Here is an 11,298-nt window from a genome sequence, read left to right as displayed (position 1 = left end):
ATACAGGTTGGCTGCCACACTGATAACCTGACCAAGGCCAGAAAGCTGTCCCGAGCCCCTGTGGTGACTCACCAGTGCTGCATGGACAGGACCACGCGGTCGGTCTCCTGCCTCTGGGGCGGCCTCCTCTATGTCATCGTGCCGAAGGGCAGCAAACTGGGCCCCATATCTGTCACCATCAAGAGGGCCGTGCCCGCCCCATACTACAAGCTGGGTGAGGAGACAATGCCGGGGATGCTACCAGAGTCGCAGGCCGGTTGCTAAGGGGGGCTGAGGCGGGGACTGGCACACAGAAGGGGGAAGAAGTGTTCAAGATGTAAGTAGAGGTGGGGTGGGGCTATGAAACACCCTGTGGCTGTGGAGACTTCCGGGCAGAACTAAGGGGAGGGTCTAGAGGACCGTCCTTCACTTCATGGCACATAAACCCACATGTCCAGTTCATTGTTTCAGTGACCTCCTCCTGGAGTTCAAGGTAAGCTGGAGAAGTGGGGAGACATGCCCATGATATTTGTTCCCAGGTAAGACATCGGTGCAGGAGTGGAAGAACTGTGTCCAGGAGAGCCTGGCTCCCTGGGGAGAGCTGGCCACAGATAATATCATCCTGACGGTGCCAACGGCAGACCTCCGTACCCTGAAGGACCCCGAGCCTGCACTCCACCTCTGGGACGAGATGATGCAGGCGATAGCCCGGCTGGCAGCCCAGCCTTTCCCTCTCTGCCGTCCCGAGAGGATTGTTGCCGACGTGCAGATCTCAGCCGGTGGGTACTCCAGGGCTGTGCTCCTCCTAGTCAGCACACACCATTTATTCCGTGTTTTGCCGTTTTTCATGTCCAGTATGTGAAAGGTATAATCTCACCAGTAAAGGAAAAAAGACCTTGATTGGGATGCAGAGATGTTCACGTGTGAAAAGGTGAACATCTACAAGGTGAGATTTCACAGGATGGCAGGACAATCTCAGAAAAAAAATTGCTCCTGGGGGTTCACAGATAGTGACGAGCCATCTCTTTGTTATTTCAAGGAGAGGTTAAAATAGAAATATTGCTCCAAACAGAAGTGAGTTGGCAATGGAAAGAGCAGTTTATGTTCAGTATTGAGTGGTTTACATGAAAGAAAAATGAGGAGATCTGGTTCTGACATATTGACATTTCCTTTGGACCTCGGTTTTCTTCTCTTTAAAAAAGGAGAAGATGACCTCTGCTGATGAGTATAAGTCTGCATGACAGTGGTTTACGTGGCAGAAGAAATGACACTGCTCTCCAACCCAGACACAGGACATGGTGTCACAGACTCACAGGATAGGAAAATCACACAAAGTGAAGCACTGAATTGTAGCAAGAATGGCTGTGTAAAGTGTATTCATATCCTTCAGGGCCACAGTGAGATGGAGGGCATAACTCTGGCGTGAGAGGCTGGGCAGGGGGCCAGGGACCGTTCAGTTTCTGACCGGGCAAAGGAAGCCATCTACTTTCCGATCAACATGGAGATTCCGGTGTTGCGGAAGGCAACCCGGATGGTGAGGGAAAGTTACCCGGCAGAGAGGAATGAAGGGAGATGGGTTTGGGTACCCCCTGCCCCTCATCTCTTGCTTCTGCGTTCCCAGGCTGGATGCACTCAGGATACCCCATCATGTGCCACGTGGAGTCAGTGCAGGAGCTCATCAATGAGGCAGGCATGAGGAGCGGGGGTCTGTGGGGACCCATCCATGAGCTGGGTCACAACCAGCAGCGACAAGAGTGGGAGTTCCCCCCACACACCACTGAGGCCACCTGCAACCTCTGGTCAGTCTATGTGCATGAGACGGTCCTGGGCATCCCCAGGGCTCGGGCCCATCCTGCGCTGAGCCCTCCAGAACGAGAGAAGAGAATTAAAACACACATAAGAAAGGGAGCCCCACTGCACGACTGGAATGTGTGGACAGCTCTGGAAACATACCTACAGGTACGGAGAAGGTCAGGGAGTTGAGAGCCACCAGAACCCTCACCATGTAGCATCCTGGATCCCCTTCACTGCCCTCTCCAGACTGGTCACAGGTAGGGGGGGACCGGACCACATGGTGGGGCTTCCCAGGTTATATATCTCTAAGATAGAGATAATGACACCTGTCCCACTCGCCTTCTGTACTTTGTGATGTTAAGTAAGAGGAAATGAAAAGTATTATGAAAAACAAAGTAAGTGGACAAAATACAGCCTACTGGTCTACTGGTCATGAGCAGAAGTTCTGAGGCATTCATGAGACTGGAGCCAAGCACTTCCACTTACTGGTTCTGACCATGAAATGGGTGTCATTCTGTTTTTCTTTGTTTTTCCTAACCTTAGTTCTGTGAATTAAGAGAATGTTACATCCCTTCATCCATCCGTTTGTAATAACAGTGGTATGAGTCCGGGACAACTGCATTACAAGAGCTTTCTAGGAGAGAACTGTTATCAAGGCTCTCTGACTTCAGTCCCGCCACTTGAACCTGAAATGTCTTTAGAACGAATAAAGGAATAACCAACCAACCCCACTTCCCAAGAATACCAAAGTCATGAAGTAGGCAGACTTCCTGTGAAATAGGCACAAAGCCCTGTCCCCTCCCCAACCTGCTCTGAATATTAATGTTTCAGAGTTCTCAAGGCTGTTCCCCAGATCAGATCTCTTATGCTGCCTACCACAGCCCTATATGGCAGTGGTATGGCCTGCTTTTCACAGAGGCAAATACCAGATTAAAGAAGTTCAGCAGCCTCTCCCATATCACTCGTTTAAATGATGGACCCGGAACCTAAAATCAGAAGTTAATGACACAACTCAAGCTTTGGCACTGCCTCTCAATCACTTCTCTTCCTCTTATTTTTAAAAAAAATATTTATTTATTTTGGGGAGAGTGCAAGCGGGGGAGGGGCAGAGAGACGGGGACAGAGGATCCGAAGTGGGCTCTGCACTGACAGTCTGACAGCCGTGAGTCTGATGTGAGGCACGAACTCACAAACGCGAGATCATGACCTGAGCTAACGTCGGACACCGACTGAGCTACCCAGGCGCTCCTCTTCCCCTTATTTTCTAAGAGTGAATGGAGACAGTGCCACTCAATGAGATGACTTTGCACTGCCTCAGTTCTATATTCTTACACGGCCGGTCTGAGGGTCTACATGGAGACAGACCTTAAATAGTAGCTTGCCACCGAAGTGGAAGTTAAAGCCATAATTTCACCCTACCCGCCTACCCACTCACCATGGAGCCTTGAAGATCATTTTGCAGAAGTTATGGAAAGACCCATCATCTTGGGGTCTGGGACTCAGTCTCAGGATGGGCAGGCACCTTCTGATTCCTCTACCTGCTCGCCACCCTTCCTCCCACTGTTGCCCTGGTACAGGTGCTCACTGCTCGTCTCTGCTCTGTGACAACAGCCTCCTTGCCTCAACCCCCTACTGTCCATCATCCACTCTACTTCCAAAATAATCTTAATACTCCATGATTAAAACTCTTAAAGTGATCTCCTCTACATACAAAGTCAAAGCCGCCTAGCAGGGTGTACAAGACCCTGCCAGCTTCAGATTTTTACCAGCTTCATCGCCCAGCTCCCGTGCCCCTCGAGTTACCCTCCGGTACTCCAAACTCCTTCCCACTATGAACACATCTTGCTGCTTCAGCTTCTCGTCCCCCAGTCCCCAGGTTTCCTTCCTGTGGCTGAAATGTGCTTGAACATCTTATGTACCCATCAAGTCAGGTCCCCTGTCAACATTCAGTTCTATTGCCCTCCTCTCCTGACATTATCTCCTTGATAAGCCTTTTTTTTTTTTTTTTTTTTACATTTATTTACACGTCTGTCTCTCCCACTGACCCGTGACCTCTGGAAGACAGGAGCTCTTAATCACCATTGTTTAGTGCAATGCCTGGCATGCTATAGGTATTTAATAAATGCTGTATGTGTAATAAGTGTCTGTTGATGCATTAATTAGTAGTGATGAGCAGGACTGTCAGAGGCCAGGGCAGTAAATTCAGAGGGAGGTCTGACTTCAGGGTGTTATCCGTTTTGGCTTCTATACCCCAGGGTCAGAATTCTCCTCCACAAAAGAGGGGTGGTCTGGGACACCCCAGGATCCCTGCACATTCTATACCTCTGTAGTCTCAGCCAAGACTATATGAGGGAGGCTCATGAATGGTCAAGGGGAAGAAATCGCTGTAACTGAAATATACTTCTGAACATGCATGTTGCCGGTGCTTTCACAACTTGGTATCTGATTCTGCCCCTTCCTTCTCTTCTCAGCTCCAGGAAGCCTTTGGGTGGGAGCCATTCACCCAGTTATTTGCTGAGTACCAGACACTCTCTGACACCCCCACAGACAAGGCTGGCAAGATGAATCTGTGGGTGAAGAAGTTCTCGGAAAAGGTGCAGAAGAATCTGGCTCCATTCTTTGAGGCCTGGGGCTGGCCTGTCCAGAAGGAAGTGGCCGCCAGCCTGTCCTGTCTGCCTGAGTGGCAAGAAAACCCCATGCGGGTGTACGTGCATCCTCAGGTATAAAGGATGTGCAGCAAGGCAGTGGGGGGGGTGGGGTGGGGGGGGGGGAGGAACGATCACTCGCCAAGGCCACCACCCATGTTTCCAGCTTAGCTTCTTGAGCCTGAGCCCCACATCCATCCCTGAGCTGTCTTCAGGAAGGCAGCTAAGGTCATAAGACAAAATGACCCCAACTTTCTCAGGAAAATGCCCTTGTTACTATTTCCCTGGTCAACCGACTTGCTTCACCACCCTCCTTCTCCAGCAGAGGACCTTTCATCTGCGCATCTTGAGGTCCTGCAGGCTTGTGGCTTCTACTTTTTACCAACAGTTCTAACGACTCTGGGTTACCATAACAATCTGACATCACTCCCTCACCCCGGCCAGCCTTGAACATGACTGTAAATTTCTTATGCTTTGGGAAGTTTTCTAATAGCAAGAGAGACAGGCTGGTATAGAGAGCCCTGGACTTGTTCAGTTCTGTGGGAAATCTCTTCAACTCTCTGTGCTTCTGTATTCTCATCCACGACTTGGGGATAAAAGTCCACTGTTTGATAATGGTGAACATGTTCATCCACTGCAAAATGCATACACATGCAAGGGCATTCTTCAGCCTTTGCCTGGTCCCATGGTGGCCTGGCCTGTCTATCCAGTCTTGTGTGGACAACCTGAAGACTGAATCCCACCTCAGAGTTGGCCACTTGAGGTAGGCATGCAGTCTCTGTGTAAGACTATGTAATGAGTACAGGTGTTGTTTCCAGACATGGTGATGATAGTTACTGAGATCCTAGCCTGTCTTACGTCCTTTCTCCCACCTCTAGAAGGACTCGTGGGTATGACCTAACCCAAAGAGTGGTATAAATTCAAGCTCAATGTTACAAAGCCACTTGGTCCTTTTGCTTAGTTCCATCTTCTAGTACTTTTGTTTCAACCAAAAGTAAAGTCACAGTAGTAACCCCTACCAGGTCCACCAGCCTGTTTGTTCTTAGCACAAAACAGGTGACTGACTCCTCTGGTCACCAAAGAATCAAGGCACTGTCCGGTGATAACAACAGCTGTACTGAATGAAAAGTCTTTGTGCGTGACAGCCTCTACTCAGGAGCAGGATTACTGGATACAGCAGACCAAATTAACCCTGAGCTTTCTAATAATGCATTCCAGTCCATCCCAACTCTTTGGCTAGGTGGAATTCTAAATGGAGCTACATCTCCAGGATTAATGGGGTGTGGCCATTTTTCTCTAGCTTACTTTTAAACCATATTTTGTGGTTTGAATATCATTCCATGAACTGTGTTCAGAGTAGAGTAGCTCTTCCAAAGAAGAACTGACTTAGGAAATGTCTTTTTTGAATCCCATCCTCCTCCTCCCGATTCTAGGATAATTTCCTTTTATTTCACTACTATATTTTCTCAGGTGCTTTTCACATGAAAGGTGCTCAATAAACATTTGTGAGTCCAAAGAACAGTAGTGACACCCAGCTCACAATGAGCGATCAGTACGTGCAGGCACTGTGTGGGGTATTTAATGTGAGTTATCTCATGGAATTTACAAAACAGACCTTTGAAGTAGGTACTATTATTATTCCCATGTCAAAAATGAGGAGACAGATACTAAGGAATATTAAATAACTTCTGAAGTCACCCAGATAATAAGAGGAAAAGTCAGGGCTTGAGTGAAACCCCTGGCAGTGAAAAACTCCTCCATGAAAGATCTATAATTTAAACAAAAATCTACCTAGAAAATGGAAGTTCAACAAACTTCTGACTTACTTCATGTTAACTACTGAATTTTTACTAAATATCAAATTTAACCTCCAAAAAGTATTGGTACCTGATTTTCTGGTTGTCTCAGCATGTGACTAGTCAGCTTCCATATAGGTAGAGAAAGGAGGTGAACCCAGGAAATTCAACTCCAGAACTGGTATTCTTATCCATGATGTTAAGGAAGACTGCATGGATGAATAATACCGGCTTTAAGAGGCTGCCATAGAACACAAACAATGAAGCAACAGAAAGAGAAATCAAGGAATCTATCCCATTTACAATTGCACCAAAACCCATAAAATACCTAGGAATAAATCTAACCAAAGAGGTGGAAAATCTATACACTGAAAACTACAGAAAGCTTATGAAAGAAATTGAAGAAGACACAAAAAAATGGAAAAAGATTCCATGCTCCTGGATAGAAAGAACAAATATTGTTAAAATGTTGATACTATCCAAAGCAATCTACATATTCAATGCAATCCCTATCAAAGTAACACCAGCATTCTTCACAGAGCTAGAAGAAATAATCCTAAAATTCGTATGGAACCAGAAAAGACCCCGAATAGCCAAAACAGTCTTAAAAAAGAAAACCAAAGCAGGAGGCATCACAATCCTGGACTTCAAGCTATACTACAAAGCTGTAATCATCAAGACAGTATGGTACCGTCACAAGAACAGACACTCAGATCAATGGAACAGAATAGAGAACGCAAAAATGGACCCACAAACATATGGCTAATCTTTGACAAAGCAGGAAAGACTATCCAATGGAACAAAGACAGTCTCTTCAGCAAGTGGTGCTGGGAAAACTGGACAACGACATGCAGAAGAATGAACCTGGGTCACTTTCTTACACCACACACAAAAATAAACTCAAAATGGATGAAAGACCTCAATATAAGACAGGAAGCCATCAAAATCCTCAAGGAGAAAACAGGCAACAACCTCTTTGACCTCAGCCACGGCAACTTCCTACTCAACACGTCTCTGGGGGCAAGGGAAGCAAAAGCAAAAATGAACTACTGGGACCTCATCAAAATAAAAAGCAAAGGAAACAATCAGCAAAACTAAAAGGCAACCAACGGAATGGGAGAAGATATTTGCAAATGACATATCAGATAAAGGATTAGTATCCAAAATCTATAAAGAACTTACCAACTCAACACCCAAAAAACAAATAATCCAGTGAAGAAATGGGTAAAAGACATGAATACCTTTCCAAAGAAGACATCCAGGTGGCTAACAGACACATGAAAACATGCTCAATAAAAAAAATAAAATTAAAAATTAAAAAAAAAAAAAGCTCAAACATCACTCATCATCAGGGAAATACAAACCAAAACCACAATGAGATACCACCTGACACCTGTCAGAATGGCTAACATTAACAACTCAGGCAACAACAGATGTTGGTGAGGATGCAAAGAAAGAGGATCTCTTTTGTACTGCTGGTGGGAATGCAAGCTGGTGCAGCCACTCGGGAAAACAGTATGGAGGTTCCTTAAAAAGTAAAAATAGAACTACCCTACAACCTAGCAATTGCACTACTAGGTATTTACCCAAGGGATAGAGGTGTGCTGTTTCAAAGGGACACATGCACCCCCATGTTTATAGCAGCACTATCAACAATAGTCAAAGTATGGAAAGAGCCCAAATGTCCATCGATGGATGAATGGATAAAGAAGATGTGGTATGTATACACAATGGAGTATTACTCGGCAATCCAAAAGAATGAAATCTTGCCATTTGCAACTACATGGATGGAACTGGAGGGGATTATGCTAAGTGAAATTAGTCAGAGAAAGACAAAAATCATATGACTTCACTCATATGAGGACTTTAAGAGACAAAACAGATTAACACAAGGGAAGGGAAACAAAAATAATATAAAAACAGGGAGGGGGACAAAACAGAAGAGACTCATAAATATGGAGAACAAACAGGGTTACTGGAGGGGTTGTAGGAGGGGGAATGAGCTAAATGGGTGAGGGGCACTAAGGCATCTGCTCCTGAAATCACTGTTGTACTATATGCTAACCAATTTGGATGTAAATTTAAAAAAATAAATAAAATTTTTAAAAAAGAGGTTGCCATAGAGACAAAGACAAACCCTGACTCTTCCCCCACACACTCTGTAGTGGAAATTGGAGCCCTTCTTTCTTACAAATGGCTCTGCTGGTTGTTTCTGAGTTCACAATTAATTGTAACTGTTATAATGTCAGGGTATTCTGTATCCAAGTACATTTGCTCACAAGGATGTCAATGTAGGTCTCAACATCAATAAATGCTGTCTTCCAGGAACTGTTATAAGTGCTTTTATTTTTTATGTTCACAACAGTCCTACGGAGTAAGTACTATTACTATTTCCATTTTGCAGAGAAGAAAGTAGAAATACAGAGCTAAGTGGTAAAGCCCAAGTTGGACTGCAGAGCCCAAACCTTCAGCCAACATACCACGTGCTTCCTGGGTCTGCCACAACCTCCAGCTCCTCTTGCATGAAACTTGCATGTATAGGGGCGCCTGCGTGGCTCAGGTGGTTAAGCGTCTGACTTTAGGCCAGGTTATGATCTCACAGTTTGTGAGTTCAAGCCCTGCATCAGGTTCTGTGCTGCCAGCTCAGAGCCTGGAGCCTTCTGTGCCTCCCTCTCTCTGCCTCTCTAGCATTCATGCTCTCTCTCTCTCTCTCTCTCTGTCAAAAATAAATAAACGTTAAAAAAAACTTGCATGTGTAGTTATTGAACCAAAAATGACCAGATCAAAACTGCTAAAACCAAAAAACATTATTTCTAGTTACTCAAAAGAAACTACTTAATGATAAGGGTCATTCATCTAAGGTACACATCCTTTAATACCATGACCCTGGCCTATCTAGTCTGGAGGATTTTAAAGATCTGATGCTTTAAAGTAACAGCCCGGTGGAGTCCTAGAAGCTGGTCTGAAACACAGGACTTGTATCCACATGTCCTTTGCTCATTCTTAAGGGTACCCCAACTTCCAATCTTCGTGTCTCAGAGCATGGGACAAGGAACCACATGTGTTCTTATAGCCTGTTAGATCCAATATCTGAAATACCCAAATTCCTAGAATACTGGACAAATTTCAAAGGAAAGACATCACCCTAGGGCAATTTAGGGAAGTAGTAAAGGCTGCTTTACAGTTTTTGAGGTGATAAAAAGGACTCTACCTATATCTTCTTCCCTTAGCACTAGACAGCCACTGACTTATTAGGATGGACAATGAATTTCAAAACCATTAAAGCACTAATGGCTGGTCACACTGAACAGAACAATAAAATCTCCTACTTCTCTAGCAAATACTGTTAAAATGAAATAACAAGCCCTGCTAAAGGAAATTCAAGTAATGTCTACCTTGAGTGAACTTAGGCATTGGAGATGCTGGGGCCACCTATGTTGTTCTTTGTCTCCTCCTTGTGGCCACTCAGAAACATTACAACTCCTTGCTGTCAACAGTATTGTTCCCATAGTGGCAAACTCGGACCGTGCCTTCATTTTAGTTTACGAGTTTATCCACGTGACTCTTCCCATAAAATTGCTAGTCAAATGCTCTTCACTTATTTTTTTCTATTTTTTTTTTAACATTTATTCATCTTTGAGAGACAGAGACAGAGCATGAGCAGGGAAGGAGCAGAGAGAGGGAGACACAGAATCCCAAGCAGGCTCCAGGCTCTGAGCTGTCAAGCACAGAGCCCGACACGGGGCTTGAATTCATGAACTATGAGATCATGACCTGAGCCGAAGTCGGACGCTCAACCAACTGAGCCACCCAGGCCCCCCAGTATGGTCTTCACTTCTTAAAAAATATTCTAAGTGAATTTTTTAAAGCAAAGAAATATGACTTTTAGAAGAGGACAAATACACAAATTCCCTGAAGGGGTAATTTAAACCTGCCATCCAAATCTTTCTTTAAGGTCTCAAAGAGCTTGTCTTTATTACAAAGGCAAACATCTCACCAAAGACACTGTGGCTTTTGATCTTTCACTAGAGATACACAGAAGAGGCCAAGTTTCACTTGTACTATCCATGAACAATCTCCCAAACCAATTTGCTCTACTCAAATAGAAACAAATTCATCTACTGTTTACCTAATAATATTGTTAATGTGGATTTAGAATCTTGGCATACAATAGAATCACTGCCTTTATTAATTACACATGTGAAATTTTAGTTGATACCTATTATTAAGTGTGTAACCTTCACTTGGTTTATACCACATGAACTATGCACTTGGTGTAAGAAAAAAAAATCTACTCACAGAAGGACATCAAGTGTCACAAACTACTTATCGAAAATTGAGTAATGATAGGATAACAGCCATGAGATGGTTAAGGCTAGTAAGAGCTCTGCCCAAAATAAAAACATAAAAAGCATGTTAGGAAATAAAATAAAATTCAATTTACCAGGGATTTCACCCATACCTGTGTCAATGATCACCTTACCAAATGGGACCCATGATTAGGGAATTGTGACTACCCTGAAGACCAGTATCTCAGACCTCGGGGTCTTTTCTCCTTTTGGATCTCTGTTCTCAAACTTCCTGTCAAGGACTCTGGCCCTGCTGCAGGACTAGAAAATGAGGGTTCTGAAATCAGCAACTATGTCAGGCCCCAAGATCTTGAAAGACTGCAGAATTAAATACACACAGAGAATTTCTGCATCATCTCCAATAACCTGGCTGTGGTCAAGCCCTGGGGCATGGGGCAACTGGTATACTGGATCCAAAGTAATAGAGAACAAACCAATCTGAAACCAGTTGGCCAAATATACAGATAAGAGTAAAATTTCAGAGGCACCTGGGTGACTCAGTCGGTTAAATGTACAACTTTAGCTCAGGTCATGAACCTCACAGTTCGTGAGTTCAAGCCCCGCATCAGGCTCTGTGCTGACAGCTCAGAGCCTAGAGCCTGCTTCGGATTCTGTGTCTTCCTCTCTCTCTCTAACCCCTCCCCTCACTCACTCTTTCTCTCTCTCTTACTCTCTCTCAAAAATAAATAAAAACATTAAAAAAATTTTTTTGAAGAGTAAAGTTTTAGTCTCACG

At 44.5% G+C, this 11,298-nt stretch overlaps 1 protein-coding gene across 5 annotated transcripts in view; it reads left to right on the top strand.

The window, feature by feature from the left end:
* The window catches only part of LOC101082993 (TRPM8 channel-associated factor 2), a 28,168-nt gene extending 19,315 nt beyond the window's left edge, over positions 1–8,853 (top strand). For 3 of the 5 annotated variants that reach the window (XM_045052911.1, XM_023250673.2, XM_045052910.1), the window contains exons 5-9: positions 1–214; positions 519–758; positions 1,601–1,938; positions 4,245–4,493; positions 8,619–8,852. In XM_045052911.1, the coding sequence (XP_044908846.1) occupies positions 1–214; positions 519–758; positions 1,601–1,938; positions 4,245–4,493; positions 8,619–8,630 (1,053 nt within the window). In that variant the 3' untranslated portion in view covers positions 8,631–8,852. Of the gene's footprint in view, positions 215–518; positions 759–1,600; positions 1,939–4,244; positions 4,522–8,618 lie in introns of those variants that run through there. The other 2 variants (XM_045052912.1, XM_023250671.2) reach the window with 2 other exon arrangements.
* Positions 8,854–11,298: the final 2,445 nt, after the last annotated feature.

The sequence above is a fragment of the Felis catus genome, chromosome A2 (assembly GCF_018350175.1).
Source record: "Felis catus isolate Fca126 chromosome A2, F.catus_Fca126_mat1.0, whole genome shotgun sequence".
Classification (NCBI taxonomy): Eukaryota; Metazoa; Chordata; class Mammalia; order Carnivora; family Felidae; genus Felis; species Felis catus.
Note: the sequence above shows the minus strand (reverse complement) of the source record. Positions and strands in the feature narration are given on the sequence as shown.